The sequence below is a fragment of the Megalops cyprinoides genome, chromosome 2 (genome assembly GCF_013368585.1).
Source record: "Megalops cyprinoides isolate fMegCyp1 chromosome 2, fMegCyp1.pri, whole genome shotgun sequence".
Taxonomy (NCBI): domain Eukaryota; kingdom Metazoa; phylum Chordata; class Actinopteri; order Elopiformes; family Megalopidae; genus Megalops; species Megalops cyprinoides.
In genome coordinates, this window is record NC_050584.1 from 37,781,666 (window position 1) to 37,798,944 (window position 17,279).

The 17,279-nt window shown below is 39.7% G+C and overlaps 1 protein-coding gene across 2 annotated transcripts; it reads right to left on the reverse strand.

Moving 5' to 3' along the window:
- Positions 1-1,040: 1,040 nt before the first annotated feature.
- Positions 1,041-11,738, reverse strand: tbxa2r (thromboxane A2 receptor). Of its 2 annotated transcripts, none has more exons than XM_036522257.1 (3): positions 11,569-11,738; positions 6,919-7,800; positions 1,041-3,691 (listed from the first exon to the last, which is right to left on the reverse strand). In XM_036522257.1, exons 2-3 carry the CDS (start codon positions 7,714-7,716, stop codon positions 3,371-3,373), a joined length of 1,119 nt encoding a protein of 372 aa, XP_036378150.1. In that variant the 5' UTR covers positions 7,717-7,800; positions 11,569-11,738; the 3' UTR covers positions 1,041-3,370. The 2 variants fall into 2 exon arrangements, with proteins under 2 accessions (XP_036378150.1, XP_036378151.1); XM_036522258.1 differs by lacking the exon at positions 1,041-3,691 and adding an exon at positions 4,248-5,563.
- Between the last annotated feature and the right edge of the window lie 5,541 nt (positions 11,739-17,279).

The window sequence follows — 17,279 nt, forward strand, 5'->3', positions numbered from 1 at the left end:
GTGGGGCGTATTATACAAGGTCATCCAACACATTCCTAAAATTACGGTCTTCTTAGGGTCATGGGAATTTCTTGTGTACAATTCTCACAGTATTGATGGTGTAGTCAAACAAGAGGAACAAATAAATTTATGATAAGTAACATTGTAACAATTGCCTTTTTTTCCAAAATTATGAAAAAATACATTAACATTAACAGGCATATATGACTATTTGGACAAAAATGTATGTATTACTTAAGTTGATGGCTAAGGGTCCTGGTGTTTGTACCTTGTTCCTCACCTTTGCCTGAAAAAATGAAGGTCTTCATACTTCACTGAATTCCTGTGTTCACATAGAAATGAATGTAGTCTTAGACCTTAGCCTGGATTTAGTCATGCTCCATTGTAGAAGCAACTTTTTTTGTTCTCCTACCTGCACTACATTTGTTTGAAATATCTGGTGAAAGCCTGAAAGTATATTTTGTATAAGTAAGCTAAGAAGACAGTTGCCTGAATATGTTGCTCAGAACTAAGGAAAACTGGCAGCATGATAAGATCAAACAGATCTCAGGTCTGTAGAAAAACTGTACATTCTTCATCCAAATACTTTCATTTCTTCTACATATAAATATATATTTTATAACCTTCTTATATGAAATTGTTCGTGTGAGAGGTAGTGTGTAAATAATATTGCTAATGTCAGAAAAAACGTCATTGAACTAGTAATTTTAAAAGTACACAGTGTTTATTTTTCTGTATAGCAAATCAGGATAATGTCCAATTAAACAAAATTATTCTTACGCGCTTTAAGTGTGGTACTTCTAGCTGTTCATTGGATTATGTATTGCGTTTACTGTATTGTCTCTGTATGAAGACCTGACCATGAAAGGCAAATATACTTGTATATCATAAAAAATGCTAATAAAAGGATTGATGCTCAATTCCCAGTTTAACCATGTTATCTATATTGTGTATTCAACTTATCAAAATAGGTAGGAAAATGAGAGGAAAATGAGAGGCAAGAAAGTTTAAACCTCACCCAACTTTTATACAGAGGCCACTTTATTTTTGCTATAGGAAAAAGATTCATTGTCATGGGTACTGACGATATTTTCTAAACATTCCGCTCTGTATTACCAATGACAAATGTTGGAACATTAGAGGATTCTTTCTGAGACTGCCCTGTTAGAACACAATTTATTTATTTCCTGATGACATCACTTTCCAACCATAGACACTTATTTTAATGACTGCCGTGAAATAAATATCTGTATCGCATTACACAATATAGAATTGGGTGCAATGTGGTGTGTGACTATTGTTAACAAAACAAGAGCATGTCATAATAAGCTTAACTTGCAGAGATATACAGTACAAAATGTTACAAGGTGAACTCGATTGCTGTATTACACAACAATATCATATACGGTGTCTTCAAAAGCAAATGTCTATGTATTTACGTAATAATTTTTCTCAGCAGATGCTATCATGGCACCGTGCACATCTGGATGTTTACTGAAGCAATTCAAGAACCTTTCTCAGAGGTACAATGGCAGTGCCTAGCCTAGAAATTGATCCTTCAGCTGCATCTGAGTTAGATATCCACCTGCTTCACCACTGTGCCACACTTGTTGTACTTGATCATGCAACAGAGCATTTTTATAAAGCTACATATCAGTGCCACACATAAAAGAACCGCATTAATTGCCTGTTCCTATAGCTATATATTGGTACAAATGGTATAGAAGCAGTTGCTGATACTTAAATCACATTTCACTCAGGGATTTCTTGGAGCTTTTGTGGTGCACCTGAAGCACTGTACAATTTCCAAGCACCCTACTTGTTGGCTTAACTTTCACCTGTTCCAATATTCCTCAATACCTTGAAATGGATTTCACTGTTCCCCTCCTGCAAACCTAATTATTACTCTCACTGATAAATGCTCCTTCAAAGTCAACATCTCTTCAGTGACCTGGTGCCACAGGTTCTTCTTCAACGTCGTCCCCTGTGCTAAACTGCTTAGACAACTGCAACTGTTTGGTAGTCGGTCTCCCCACCTGTGCAACCAGACCACCTAGCCTCATTCAGAGTAATATTCCACCTCCATGAATTTGCCAGGGATATACTGTACCTCTCCTTTTCTCCCTTAAATGGTTTTAAGTCACTGCTTGCATTAAATTCAAGACCTTTGTGCTGTGCTCTTGGGGAGACAACAACACAGTCCCTTCCTTCTGCCAGTCCATTATCTGACCCAGCTGACACACCTGCCCAAGCTCTCCTCATGGCAAACTCAGGTCATCTGATCAGTTCTCCCCTCCATGGCCATATATCCCAATTCATTTTTTTCCTCATTACGTTCCTAGTAATGGAATAAGCTTGAATACCTGCAACTACCTGAACAACATATTCCAACATTTTCTGCTGACTACAAACAATTCTTTTCAGAAATCACCTTGGTTCCCCGAACCTAAACATACCTTATGGCTAGCACCCGCTTTCAGATCACTCCAACCTCAAAGAATAACATACCTAAGAATAGTGTAGCTCTTACATATAATTATTAGACATTGTTAGACTCTGATTTGCTGCTCTATACCTATGATCTTCTTGTTGTTGCTGCAATACACAATTTATCTTGCTATGACAATCTTGTAAATCATTGCCTCAAAAAAAAAAACTGGAATGATTATAATTCTAACAAAATTATTACTAATATTTATTTATTTCATTAGGCAATGTTTAAGCCTAAAATACACTGATATACATGCTATTAAAATCAATTAATTAAATTAAGATGAACTATATTAAAGATGCAATGTTCCAGAGGAACAACTTTGTTTTGATCCTCTAATCCACCACCTGAGAGCTGCTCTGCTGCAGCTGTAACCCATCATGAGAGCTTATACACAACCAACAGGCCCTTCATCATTTTGGCGTTTCAACCATCAGGGCTTTCTCAAAGCCTTTCAACTTCGTCCAAGTCTAAGGCTTACTGGAACCAGCTACACAGTGTGTCATTTCAATCTTGATCCAGAACAGATGTCAGCTTCAATCTCAACTTATACTTTAACACCGAACACAGCTATGTCAGTTATAGCACCTCCAGCAGGTGGACAGAATGGTAAAAAAGTATTTAAGCATAAGAACTCTACACTATGAGGCATCATTCTCCATTACAAACTCAGAAGTACAAACTACAGTCATTCTGAAAAAGACCTTTTTACATATTGACTTCCACTTACTTTACAATCATATTCTACTGTAACTAAAATAATAAAGTAAACTTAGCCTGATGGCAAAGGCATGTGTTTACATGAAGGAGATATGCTCAGAGGAATCATTTAAAAAGCACAGACCGACAGAGTGGCTTGGATCAGATAGGAGGGAGGGGTTAGGAATTTGGAGGAAGCGGCTTGAGTGAAGTGGGTGTGTCCTCTCCTCGTGGGGCTCCTTTGTCATCCATATCGCTGACCCTGCCTCCCAGGGAGGAACGGGTCAGCCTCCTCATGGATGCAGTGAAGCTGGGGTACAGCGTCATGATGGACCCCCGGGACCAGTCCATCCTGGGGTAGATGCGCTTCAGGACGGAACGGCGGAACAGGATGTAGACCCAGGGGTCCAGGATCTGGTTCCAGGTAGCAAAGCGGATCCAAAGCAGCAGATACCTGATCTGGAGTGTGCTGCCCGACAGCACAGTCTCTGAGATAAACACCTGTGAAGGAAGGCCCCAGGTAGTGCAGTCAGTTGTACGCACACACACATGGGCAGCAGCTAAAGTGCACACACCCTGCTATCTCAAACATAGGAAAAGGTATCTTCATGGGAAATCATTTGGGAAGTACAAGCCTCGGGTAGTTTGGACTCAATCAGTGCGTTCACTTTCACAAAGGTATCTACATGTCCTGTATGTTTTCCTCTATACCAAAACCCATTAGTGTCCACACAGGTTGCTTTGGGAGTTCCTATTACTGCTGTTGGTTTTCATTGTCTCATGGGTATTTTTCATACCATTTGTTCAGTCCTGATTGAAAAATAAAACTGAGAAATTTCTCAAGACACACAGACTTAACTGCAATGTCTTCCAAAAAAGAGAGGAGTTTCTTAAATTTTTGTTTTCAAAACAACTGCAACAAAAATGCACGTTCTACAGAACAGAAATACTTCCTGTAGTACTGTAGTACTTACAAATGTTTTTATGGTGTGTATATGTGTAATCATGTTCTAAAATATAATTTTGTACCCTACGTTATAAGCAGAAGTTAAAAGCTTTTTAAAAAAGTTCTGCTTACCAATGAAGCATTTCCTAAATGTGTTTTCAATGCAGTCTCTGAAAATGCTAATGCAAGTTTTGTGTTGTCACTCATTGAAGTGACAAAAAGGAATTAAATCATATGAAACAGTTTTGCAGAGTAGCAGACTGGAAATATTGTGTATGTTATTTTCCTTTGGTTATCAATAAAATAATTTCTGTGCAAAGACCAATGTAAATTTAATTTAAATTAAGTGCTCTCAAGGCAGCAACAACAAGCAGCCTGTTTAGGTTGTACTTTCTCTTAGGGTTCTAAAATCACAGTACCTTCCATTTCTTCCCCAGATCCAAACCTTACTTTGACCATCTGATCAGTAAAATATTGAAACGTATCCAAGGTCAATAGTTGAGGGTATCTTTGTTCACTGTTAGAGCAAAGTGGAGTGCAGAGTCAGAGAATGCACAAAAATACTGAATGCACCAACACAGTGAATTCAGGCTGCAGTAAACACAGCCATGTCATGGGAGGGGTGGTGACAATAGCAGGAGAACCAGCCTGCAAAACTGTGGGTATGAGGAGCTCCCACTGCATCTCTCCCCTGTAAACATCTGAAATCAGTGACTAACACACAACACAGCTGCTGTGGGTCTGTGAGTCACTGAGTCCATGCCTCTGGCCTTCCCAACCTGCACTGAAATACAAACAAACACAAGCAAACACTGGCACACAAACAAGCAACACATATTTCTAGCATTCCCTAGTGCTCAATAAAACATGGACATCGAGAAGTATAAAAACACAACGGAAGAGACACAAGGGAAAATTCATCATATGATCCTTGCAAGCAGAAATACCATGTTACAGCTCAAAAGATGGTGAGGAACATTTGCGACGTTTCAGATGATGAGGTTTTGAATGCAGGGCTGTTTAGAATGGAATGGTTTAATGTCAATGCAGTTTATGACTCCTTCATAGCTGGCATGCCTGAGATGAAGGGGTTATGGGAGATGCGAGGCAGATGAGCAGGGCCAGGCTTCCCAGGCAAGGGGTCCATCTCTGTGGTCCTGATAACCTGGTTAATGTTTGGGATTAGGACAGTCTCAGTCCAAAGCAAACAGGGGACAGTGCAGTATAGGGGGCGCTGTTAATTTATTTTAATTTAGTTTTTTAGGGAGGTGGTGGGTGGTTGGAATTACTCGCCTTAGCCTCGACTCCTGACACAAGATGTAAATCCATGGGTCACATATCTGATTGCAGGTAGCCAACCGTAAGAAGAACAAGAGGAAGTCTGGGTTTACAACCTCAGTGGACCAAGTGCTCATCAAAATGTATATCTGTCCAGGAGAAGCAAAAAGGGTTAGAGAATGGCAGTGGGCACACCAAGAATGTGCAGCAGAATGGGCAGGCTGCTGCATATATCATTTTACCCAAAGCAATATTTGGCTAAGGATCCCTTGTGTAGTTTATTCCAAAGTTTGACCACAAAAACTGTTTGTTTAGGTTCATGGTTGGACCATTCACCAGACTTCCATTTTGGCAGCGATGAGCCCAACATGGTAGTGTAGTGCACTTTGCCCCACCCAGCTGTGAACCAATACAGGGATCCAACAGGATGAGGAGAGAGGTAATTGGTGTCACAGCAGCTGGAGGGAAGACGTGTCACAACGCGGTTTGGGACAGGGAACGGAACACCCTGAATAGCGGATTTCCTGCCCTATCCTCAGCCAGAGATTGCTCTCTCTCTCTGGGGTTATCATTAGGCAGCATGCTGCACTGCTCGCTAACTGAATAGGGGGGGGGGGGGGGGGGGGTATAACATTTCCTGGAAGGAGGGCTGCACACAAAGCACACTATGCTAAACTAAAGAGCCAGCTCTGAAGCTCAAAAGGAATATGCTTAACACAACAGAAGGGATCCATTCATACAGACACATCTGAGATTACTGACTTATTCATTGAATACCTGATAAACCCGACCACCTTCATGTTCGGATGCAATCAGTCAATTGCATTGTTGAACTGATACATTTTTGGATTTAACTGAAGAATATATTGACCGTTCTTTTCAGTTTTATACCTGTGATTATGAAAAGGCCACTTGGCTGTATTTTTACTTAGCATGCTATAGGGTGCAATTATCCAGTAGCAATACCCTGCTAGGCCAGAAAGTTTTATACCCACGACATTATTATGCATCATTATTACTGTTGGAAAATGACTTGTCTTTTGAACCAATTCTCTTTACAAGACACCCTTGAACTCCCTGTGTTCATCAATCATCATAGATCAATGATCTAAATGTAATTTCGAGTGTGTATATTTACAACACCATATACAATATTTGAAAAACTCGAAAATGCAGCTCAAAGCCTTGGTTGAAAAAACTACAGTAATATACCCAATTCATCTGATAATTCATTCTGCCCCTTCAATAATATATTTGCCTATAATGTAGAAAAGAGTCCATCTACAATCCTATGTTAATCTGTATTAGCTTTAAAATGTCACAAGAAAAATACATCCAAAAACATTCCTCTCAGGTGGTGGTGACCATATGAATTCCGTTTTACAGAACAGACTTCCCTTTCCCTGACAAAAAAAAGGGCTGAACAGGACTGAAAGAGAGAGAGATGCTGGAGACCACTGATTCAAGTACGCAAATGTCAAATGGATGCAGGTATGACACTCACCAACAGAGGGCACCAGCAGATAGAGGCGATGATCATGATCCAGATGAGCTGGACCATCATTTCCACCTCGTAGTCCCTCCGGCGGGTCCTGCCATCCTGGCTGCAGCACACCCGCAGCAGCGTCACCACGCTCACTGTGTTCAGGATGAAGGATATGGCCAGCGACAGAAGCCCCACCAGCGAGAAGATGAGGCTGAAGGTCAGGTCCAGCGGCTTGGAGCCGATGTTGAAGAAGCACCAGGAGCCCGGCTTCTGCATGTGATAGCTGCCTAGGCCCATTACAGGCAGTAGGCTGATGCAGCCGGCAACAACCCACACCATCAGCACCGTGGATAGGGCCCGGCTCTTGGACATGTTGGCGGAGCGGGCAAATGGTCGATTGATGCCGACAAAGCGCTCCACGGCCATGGCAGCCCCCAATAGCAGGGGGCACAAGCCATAAAACACCATGGACATGCCCATGAAGTTGCAGAGGTGACAGTAGGGGTCCAGTTCACGCCAGTTGAAATGTGTGACATGGAAGGAAACCACAATGGACCCCGTTACCAGCAGTCCCATGAAGTCAGTCACCACCAGGCCACAGAGGAAGGTGAGGAAGGAGGAGCGTGAGCGGCTCTGGGTCCGCTGGTATGCCTTGACTAGCACTATGAAGGCAAACAGGTTGGAGCTGAGGCCAAGTCCGCTGAACACAGCAGAGAAATAGGCAGAGGCAATGGTGTGGTTGTAGGAGAAGGGCGGGTTGTTTATGGAGAAGCATATGGGAGTAGTTTCATTGTTTGTAGAGACTGACCTGGTCATGATACAAGATTATGGATTGTTTCCAGCTTTCTAAGAGATAACAAACTGTTTCAGGCAGTAGATTTCAGCTCTTCTGATGTCCACCTGATGACAGAACAGACATGGCCAGATTAGCCACTGAGGCAAAGTTCTCAGTTCTGAAAACAAAACTTCCAAACCCCTCAATTTTACATTTTTCTTAAGATATCCCGGAAGTGGAAAGTTTACACTTTATTTGGTCACTCAATGGGAATCATGTTTTCAGATAAGAATGACAGCACTTACTCATACTCATATCATGACCCAAATCCATGCCATGTTTCTTAATTCTATTCCACTGAAATGCTTCATCACAACTAGCTTGTTGACTGCACTCAAACTGTAGAGTATTCACAAAATGTTTGTAATGCATAAGAAAATGTTTTTGATTTGGGTGTAAATTATTTCTTATAAACTGAAGTTAAAAACAGAACACTTAAATAAATTGTGAATCATAGACTTGTTTGCTTAATACAACATATTTAGACATTGTTCATTGTACTTCCTGGATCATGATTGTATGGTTTGTCCCCATTTGCTGCCTAAAGCTTAATCAACAATGTTGCTTCCTGAACTTCCTGTAGAAATGTTCACATAAGTGAAGCCCTACTGGCAGTATGATAAGGACTGCATTTTCCTCTTATTGCATTATGGTAACACAGCAGATGACCTTTCCCTTTCAGAAGATGTTGGCATGAGTAACAACTTCCATTTACAATGTTGTGCATGTGACATGTCCCAATGCCCCATTAAATCGCACAATCTGACCAGAAGTGCTGCTGCTGCCCCCATCTCCTCCTCAGGAATGTAGTAGTGACACAGCCATATACGGCTCAACTTTATTGAGACTTTTTGCAATGGGTTGTGTGACTTGTGTCCATAACATAAACAGGGGACTGGACCAAAGAACAGATGACATTCTCTTTCAGATTGTATCCTTTAGTAATTGTAGCTAAAAGGAAACAGAGCCTGAAAGAATTCGAAATCATTAAGGCCATACCAGCAAACTCAAAACAGGCAACAAGTGGCATTTGCAAACCATTCTAAGCTATAGTCTATGCATTGCACTATGTATACTTATATCAAAATACAGTATGTAATCAGACTCAAAAATGGATAATTTGAATGCACTCAAGCATCTGCCCTTCACAGCTTTCCAACTTGCTCCCAACTCCTTCCAAACCTTCTGACAAAACTGAAAAGAGGATTTGAACTAAATTTAATATGGATGAACTGTACCACCTTTACAATACAAGCCAATTCAAAATAGATTATATATTACCTTTAGTCCCTGAAGCATGTCAAATCATTTCATCATAATTTCATTTAAATATGTACAACATTGTAAAGTCTGCTCATGAGGTCAAAGTGTAACGCATAATGTTATCATAGTATACATTTCATTTTGTTACTTAGCAAATCCAGAGTGACCTACAAAATGACTACATTTAACAATACATTTACATTGTTGACATCCAGGAGATGCTCTTAGAATATAATGTCATGTAATGTTAATAATATTCAGAGACATGATTCACATAGTTCACTAATTGGTAAAACAGTCATCTTCAAAGGCTATCATTCTCCCTGTATATTAAAATCATGTTAGATCATTAATCTCTGTTAAACCAGTACACTTGTTTTCTTAAAAAAAACTGAGCTTTCTGAACAGAAGCTGCACAGAAAAAATACAGAATAAAATGCCCTCCATTTTTAATCTGTAAAAATTATACAGTCCATTATTTGTAAATGATATGGCTTTGCTCAATACAACACCATTAAGACCAAAATAAGATTAAAGTGTTACTTAATCTTTCTTATATCAGTAGTTTTAAATATGAAAAATCTCATGAGATTTTCATTCAGCATGTATATCCTTAAGGAGAGTTTAAGTCTTTATGAAAGCATATTCACTTATTAGCTGTGCAGTGATGGCATTGTACTGCTTAATTGCGGTGAATAGAATGCCCTTTGATCTGAATGGAATTGCACATAAATTTGTGATTTGCCATCAGATCCTGTGGACTCAAGTGAAATACGCTACGATTAACTCAGCTAATTATTCAGGCTAATTACAACTTTCAGTACAAATGAGAACATCAGCGATGAGAGTGGAAATCCAACTGCACTTGATGAATTATACTTGCCTGGTTTCATACTGAATCTGATGTACCATAGTTTCTATAATTGTACCCTTGGTTTATAAATAGCTAAACTGTCTCATCTCTGTGAGCTTGTCAGTAATGTTATTCTCACTTTGGTACAGCTACTGTGATTTGGGTATGTTTGCCTCATTGATTCAACTTGAATGCACTCAAGTGTCTGCACCTCACAGCTTTCCAACTTGTTCCCAACTCCTTCCAAACTTTCCGAACAAAACTGAAAAGAGGATTTGAACTAAATTTAATATGGATGAACTGTACCACCTTTACAATACAAGCCAATTCAAAATAGATTTATATAGTACCTTTAGTCCCTGTAGCGCATCCAATCATTTTAGTAGCTGTCAAATGATGGAAAAAGGTGGATCATGTACAAGGATCATGTACAAGGATGACCAAGAGAATCCCAGTGTCTGGGGGTCCCAGACAGATCAGTTAGCAAAGCACTCTCTCCGAGCGCAGGTTGAGCCCTATGACCTGCATTTGAAAATGGCTGTGTCATTTGCCAAAAATGACTGTGATCTCACAGTGGCAGAACAAATTGGCTTTGTTCTGCCAAGGACAAGGGTACACAGGTTGGCCAGGAAAACAACTGGGTCCTAATTATCTCGGATAACATTAGCGGAGTCCAATGACTGATACCTGAAAATGATTTTTGTGTTGTAGTCCCATTGTGTTATTCACTGTTAGAGTTAACATTGATTATTAACATCAGTAACAGTCCAGTACCACATATGTGAAACATTAGTTCAATGGATGCCTTTGCTGATACAGACATCCAAGCCTCAGCCCTCAGACCTTTCAGAACTAATATGGTATCTACTGTCTAAAGCCATTCCAGACCAGCGCTAACCATTTATTTCCATATCAACCATAGAGACAAAATGAGGAAATGTTTAAAATGAACATGTAATCATGGCAACTGATGAACAGGTTTTTACATGATGAATGTTATATACAGGTATTATATAATGTACGTATGGAGGTAAGGATAACATTACATTTTACATTTGCTAAGATGTGTCCTCTGGGGAGCCACTAGATTACAGTTATTTTATTTAATTTTAAATGTGAAAAAATTTCAACATACTATGAGTATTTTAATATAATGACACAGTGCATGTTGCCATAGCATTACACATTTTATGGTTGTGATGGGATACACTTATGCTATTGGTCATTACAGTAGTTTAAATCTTTTTTTCGTGTATAATACAACTTTAACATAGGAGATGAGTGCATGTATTAAAAATCTACAATAAATCCATAAACAATACAACTAGTACTGTTCTACTAACTACTAATTGTTCATTGTTAGCCGTAACAACAAAATTAAATTACCTACAATTAAGATGTTTTTGAAGTAGTTACTGACAAATTCTTACTGCGCAATATAAACAAACACAGTCTAACAGTCTATAAATAATAACACAGGCGAACACGGCTCCATATATTTTCTAAAGTATTTGCGTATATTTACATATATAGTATCACGAAGGTGCGATGTTATATATGTCCCTACAGCTGTGACAATTAAAATATGCAGTTAAAAAGTACTACATCGACCCACACCCACTGAGGATAAAATAAACCGAAAATCGATGCGATGAAATTTGAGCATGTACTTTAAACATAACGTCAGACATTTCTGGAGCGATTGGTGTAAACATACCTTATATGTGCTGAATCTGAAGTCAACCTGATGGGGAAAGAAACCAGCACCGCTAAGATTATCTGCGTCGTGCTCCCTTCGCTTAGACAGATGCAAACCAGTTGTTTCACATTTTATTTCATCCAACGAGTGACAGAGAGGAACAGTCGATTGGTATCTTCAGCGACGCTGGGGCTTGCACCGCACATGCACCGCACACATTATATTCCCGGAAACAAGGGGAAGGGCTCGTAGGAAAAGACTGGAATTCTGGGCACAATGCCGAGACGTGAGGGATACAAAAATCAATGGAAAAGCTATTAGTGGTTTCTAAGTATCAATGACGTTTAAGTGCCATGTCACTTAAAATGAGTTCACATCAAAATATTGTGTGTTTACAACATTGCACAACCGTATGGGATGTTTTGCAACGAAACGTAATGTATGAATGAGGTTTTGATCTTTTTGTTAATGCTTTGGCATTCATATTAAGTAAGTATTGTGAATAGTTCCACCATGGTATGGTATTATTCCCTGCCTTTAGCAGTATAAGATAGGCTAGACCAAAGTACAGCAATCAAACGTGTAGGCTACTCTCCTGTAGCGTAACTAGAGAGAATGCTTATAGAAGCAATTGTTTTTCCAAATCTGCCGAATTCACCTTCTTAAAACAACTAATGGAAACGCCTTCCTGGAATTTATGGAAATATACTCCATAGATATATATATATATCGTAGTCGCTGTAAAGGCAGTTGTTCCATTCATACTCATCAGTCACAATGGTAGTGTCAAGCAGGCTTGACACTACCATTGCAGGCCCAACTTCTGTGAAACACTACCAAAATCCACCCAAAACCCACCACACAGTTAAAGGTTTTCAGTGCTTTGTGAGAATGTTATAAAATGTAATAAATATATTTCATTCTTGTTCACTGAATGTTGTTGAGAGACACAGTAATATGATTACAGAACAATAACAATGCCATTTCAGAATACTGTATTAGAGTAGCCCTAAATGACATCTGGCACATTCAAGATCCTGTGTTGCTTATATCTCAAACTCACAGAATTTATTGGTAAGCCAGCACAAATGTTAAACAACTGTAGGAAAACTAAGGTAGACAATATTTTGTTTCCCAATCCTTCTTTGCTTGCCAAAATTTCATTCCAGCCAGCCTGTCGATCCAGCACAACATCACCGTTCAGCTAGGCTCAACGACACTAACTCCATCTAGGTCAGCAAGAAACCTGGGGGTAGTGATTGCTGACCAGCTAAAATTTACTGACCACATTGCTACGACTACCAGATCATGCAGATTCGCACTGTACAACATTAGGAAAGTCAGGCCTTACCTATCTGAGTATGCTGCGCAGCTCCTTGTCCAGTCACTGATCATCTCAAGACTGGACTACTGCAATGCTCTCTTGGCTGGCCTACCTGCACACACTATTAAGCCTCTGCAATTGATACAAAATGTGGCTTCACCAAAAAGGGCTCACGTTACACCTCTCATGGCCTCACTCCACTGGCTCCTTGTAGCTGCCTGCATCATGTTCAAGGCCTTGATGCTTGCGTACAGGGTGACCAACAAAACTGCACCTACCTACCTGAACTCACCCCTCAACCCCTGGGATGAGATACTAAAAGGACTACACCGGTACATTCATATTGCATAAAGATTAGTGGATCTTCACCACGCCTGCAGTAAACTTACACCACAGAACAAACTGCCAGTGCAAATAGCAGACACATTAAACCCGTGGCCATTCTACTATCTGCTGTAAAACCAATCCCAATTTATCCCAGATGTAGACCTGGCAACTGCAGTGTCAACGCTTAGAGGAGCAATGTTTTTTTTTCCATCAAAGGTACAAGTAATAGCCTACATATAACATACGTAATCCCTAATAGCTAAGACGTTCTCTCATGATAAGAGGCAGGTGATGCCTGCCGAGAAGACAGAGATAGCCCAGGGTTTCAGACGTTGCCATGTCTTGGTGTATGATTGGCAGATTTTCCAGTGAGATCCCAGTAGAAACACATTAGCAGTCATCTATTTAGAAGGGAATCCTCAAAGCAGTATGTGTAGAATATCCTTTAGAAGTGAGAAGTAAGAAAACAGTAAGAACCCAAAGACAGAAGCAGATCACAACACTATTCCAATAAATTGATGCTTATTCTATAATCTACTAATGTGGTCAAGAAAGGTTGGTGTTTGCTAAAAATAGGCCATAACAAATTCCATCTGGTAATTCTTACATTTTAACCACCTGAGCCACATATTTTAGCAATGATTTATGGCACAGTTTAGGGGGGGGAGGGGAGCCAAAGACAATAACCTTATGTGGATTAAATTAAGATGAAAGCGTTAAAGTTGTACTTTTGAGCTCAACGTTTACAGAACTTTTGTTTGCCATTCTTGTTAATGAGAAACATATCACTGTTTGATCCTGAGTAAACGAGCAAGTTTCCAGTAAAGTACCAAACTAACATATGTACCATCTTTTCCCCTAAGTGAGCTGAAGAAGGTTCCAGACACATTCCAGGGAATGGGGCTGCTCAGTCTCACTCAGCACTTGCTGGAATTCCCTCTGCAGAGGGAACCACATGAATGGCACAGAATGTTACATGCATTATTGACTGCACCATGCCCCCTTACATCCATTATGAGAAGAAAGAACTGACATTTAGTTTGCTGTGTAACTAGACAGTAAAAAAAACAGCCAATAATCTGATGTTATTTGCAATCTAACCAATATGCATATCATGCTAGACAGCAGATAGACCTGCTAAGAATGAGCTGGATTTCAGTAATAAGTTCCTGAACAGGAACAACCCCTGTTAAATTTATAAGTCATGTCTCTAATTAAGACAGGAGTCTCGCTAATATGCTGGAGTTGCACCGAGAATTTAATGCACCTGTCACTCAACCAGCAGCTGACAGGAGTGTGCAAACAGACAGGTTCTGCTTCGTTTCCCTCCGAATCACTGAATTCCTTGGTAATTACATTCTGGGCCAGATGCCAGGCCCACTGGGCAGCCCATCATTCCCTCTTCTAATTGCTAGTGGGCACCTGTGATGTGGATGACAACACCTGATCCCGGCCCTACGCCCCAGGGGCCAAGATGCAGGTCAGGGTTCGGGCCTATCCTGTCCACATTATGTGGCAGCATGTGAACACAACAAACGGCTGACTATTCGTTGCTGAGCATGAGCAGTAATGTTGAACTGAAGGGGAAATCCTCAGTTCCCACTGTAACTTCAGTGCCCTCCTCCCCTACACTCACAGTACATTGTAGATTCACCATCCCCTTCAACTTCCCTTCAAAATTAACTGTACTGACAAACATTACATGCAGAAGAAAACATAACATAAAATGTATATTATATGTATTAATTTAGTACAGTATATGCACTAAATGAATGTATTACTCCATTACATTACAAGCATATTTTGATGTACAAAATTTTAGTTACATCAATGAAAATCACATTTCCTTCAAGTTTCCTTCAAACAGCTATCATGACACTTTATTCAGAGCAAGATTGTTTTAACACTTGTTTTAAAGTATTTTGTTAGAAACCAAGTTCCTTCTAGACATCATTAAACACCAACAAACATATGCATAACTTCAAACCATGTTAAGTACTTCAGTGGAAAGTATCACAGAATATATCAAGATCACATTACAATACACATGCCAGCACTATTTTATATTTATAGATGAGCAGGAGCTTGAAATCAGGTTTTTGGAACCATATCATAATTTGTAAAATGAAACCCTGGGAAAATGATTAGGTTAAATGTAGCAACATACCTGTACTTGCCTTCACCAAGTAAATGGTATAAAAGTTTGGAATATCAAATATAAAACACCCTTCTTGAGTTTATTATTTTTTGTCAAAGAACTCTAGGTGCCCTTTATCATGTCTCTGGTAAACATGATCAGACAAAGCTGCTTCGGCAAGTTATTGAGGATAAGATGCATCATGAAGATGAAGATGAATAATTACTGGGCGATCTTTGGTAGACATATTTGACTGAAACTGTCTGAGATGCTATTGAAGCCAAGCAGCTCACAATTTATTTCCCAGACTGAGACACTAATTTGACTGATAATATCTGAAAATATGTGTTATCCTTTCATTTTTGATGGGCTTGTTTTAAAGCCTACCTACATACTAGTTTTGTTACCATTTAAAGTCAATATAATATAGGTTCATTTTTGGAGAATGTGTTACCACAGGTAGCTTGTGTTTCTCAAGCTTGTTTCTTGTGCTTCTGTAAATCAAATGCAGTTTACAACCAATAGCAAATGGCTAACACTTTGTGTGCCCTGTATCCTTAAGTGACCTTGTCAGTATCTCATAGAAATACTGAAAAGAGTGATAACCTTTTCAGCTCTGGGGTTCTGTGAATGCTGACAGTGGAGGCCGTTAACTTCTGTTGTATACAGACACAAAATTCCATAAATGGCCTTCAAATGCAGAAACACACAGCACTTCACAGAGCTCTCTAAAACACTAAAACACTCCTAATGACCAAATTTAGAGATTGAAAGGTTTAAGATCAAGGACATTCCCAAAGAGACTCTGTCCCCACTAGTGGCTCTCACGAGTGCAATGACAGTTCAAGGGGATGAGCAGTGCAACACAAACACTCTAACCAGTTCTGAGGGGTGAATGACATATATGTTGTTGAGATGACAGAAGAGTGTGTGAAGACCTTTCATAAAGGCTTTCATAGTGCTTATTTTTAACATTTCATGGCCAGTGCTAGGAGTGTAGTCAATGTATTATGCAAGGTTTCCTGCTGTTCAGTTAAAATCTAGTCAAACGAAGTCCCTACATGAATATACTGTAGCAGCATTGACAATAAGGCATAGTTTTTCCTGTCTTGTCCTATGTTTACAGTGTTCTTATTGGTTAAACTACAGTATACTGTTGGGGTAACCATAAAGCATAAAAACTAGTAACAGAACAGTGAAAATGTTTTACTGACAGAGATACACTAGTTGCTCAACAGATATCTCTCTGAAGAGCAACCATTATTTGTTAAAATTTGTCAGGGAGTTAAAACCAGCAGAATATATTTCAGATGATGATAAATGGGTAGGTCATCCTGCTCGGTGTCTGTATTGGTGTTTGTTATCTCCATTTACAGCCTCTTACAGCTCAAAGTTTAGCTGCGAAATTAAACCATAGACTGTATCTCCAACCAATCAGATACTGTGTGCAATTCGGTTAGAATTTATCACTATTTGGCTGTAATGTCTGTTTGGACCCGTATTAATATCCAATGGGATAAGACAGTGCTCCCTTCCAAGAATAAGTAGAATGCCTCTATTTACCCTGCACCTCTTGACAGCATACTTTCCATGTCATTTTCCAAACTGTTACTTATTTTCTATTAAGCGGAGCGCTACCTTCACAGTCGCAACTAGGAATGGGCAGAGCTTGACAAAGGTATTAAAGGTATTATTTTGAAATAGCTTGTAAACACAATCGGCAACTTCAAGCTCTGAATTGTTTTTATTTCATCATTGAAAGGTGACGGCAGGAAAAAAGAAGGCGTACTTGGCGATTGCCCTCTTTGCTAAACATGATTTGGTTTTAATCAGGGCGATCAGTCAGTGCCATCCCTCTGCGCAAGCCGAGGTGTGAACGAGGAGAAGGAGATTGATGAGGCCACCGGCTCGTGGAGGTAAGTAATACTTTTGCGCAGATGC

Bases quoted from the DNA above. Each gene is read 5' to 3' on its own strand.
- tbxa2r (XM_036522257.1), bottom strand. From the start codon at position 7,716: ATGACCAGGTCAGTCTCTACAAACAATGAAACTACTCCCATATGCTTC. The intron at 3,692-6,918 runs GTGAGTGTCATA...CTTCCTTCACAG, and splicing joins TCTGCTGGTGCCCTCTGTTG to GTGTTTATCTCAGAGACTGT.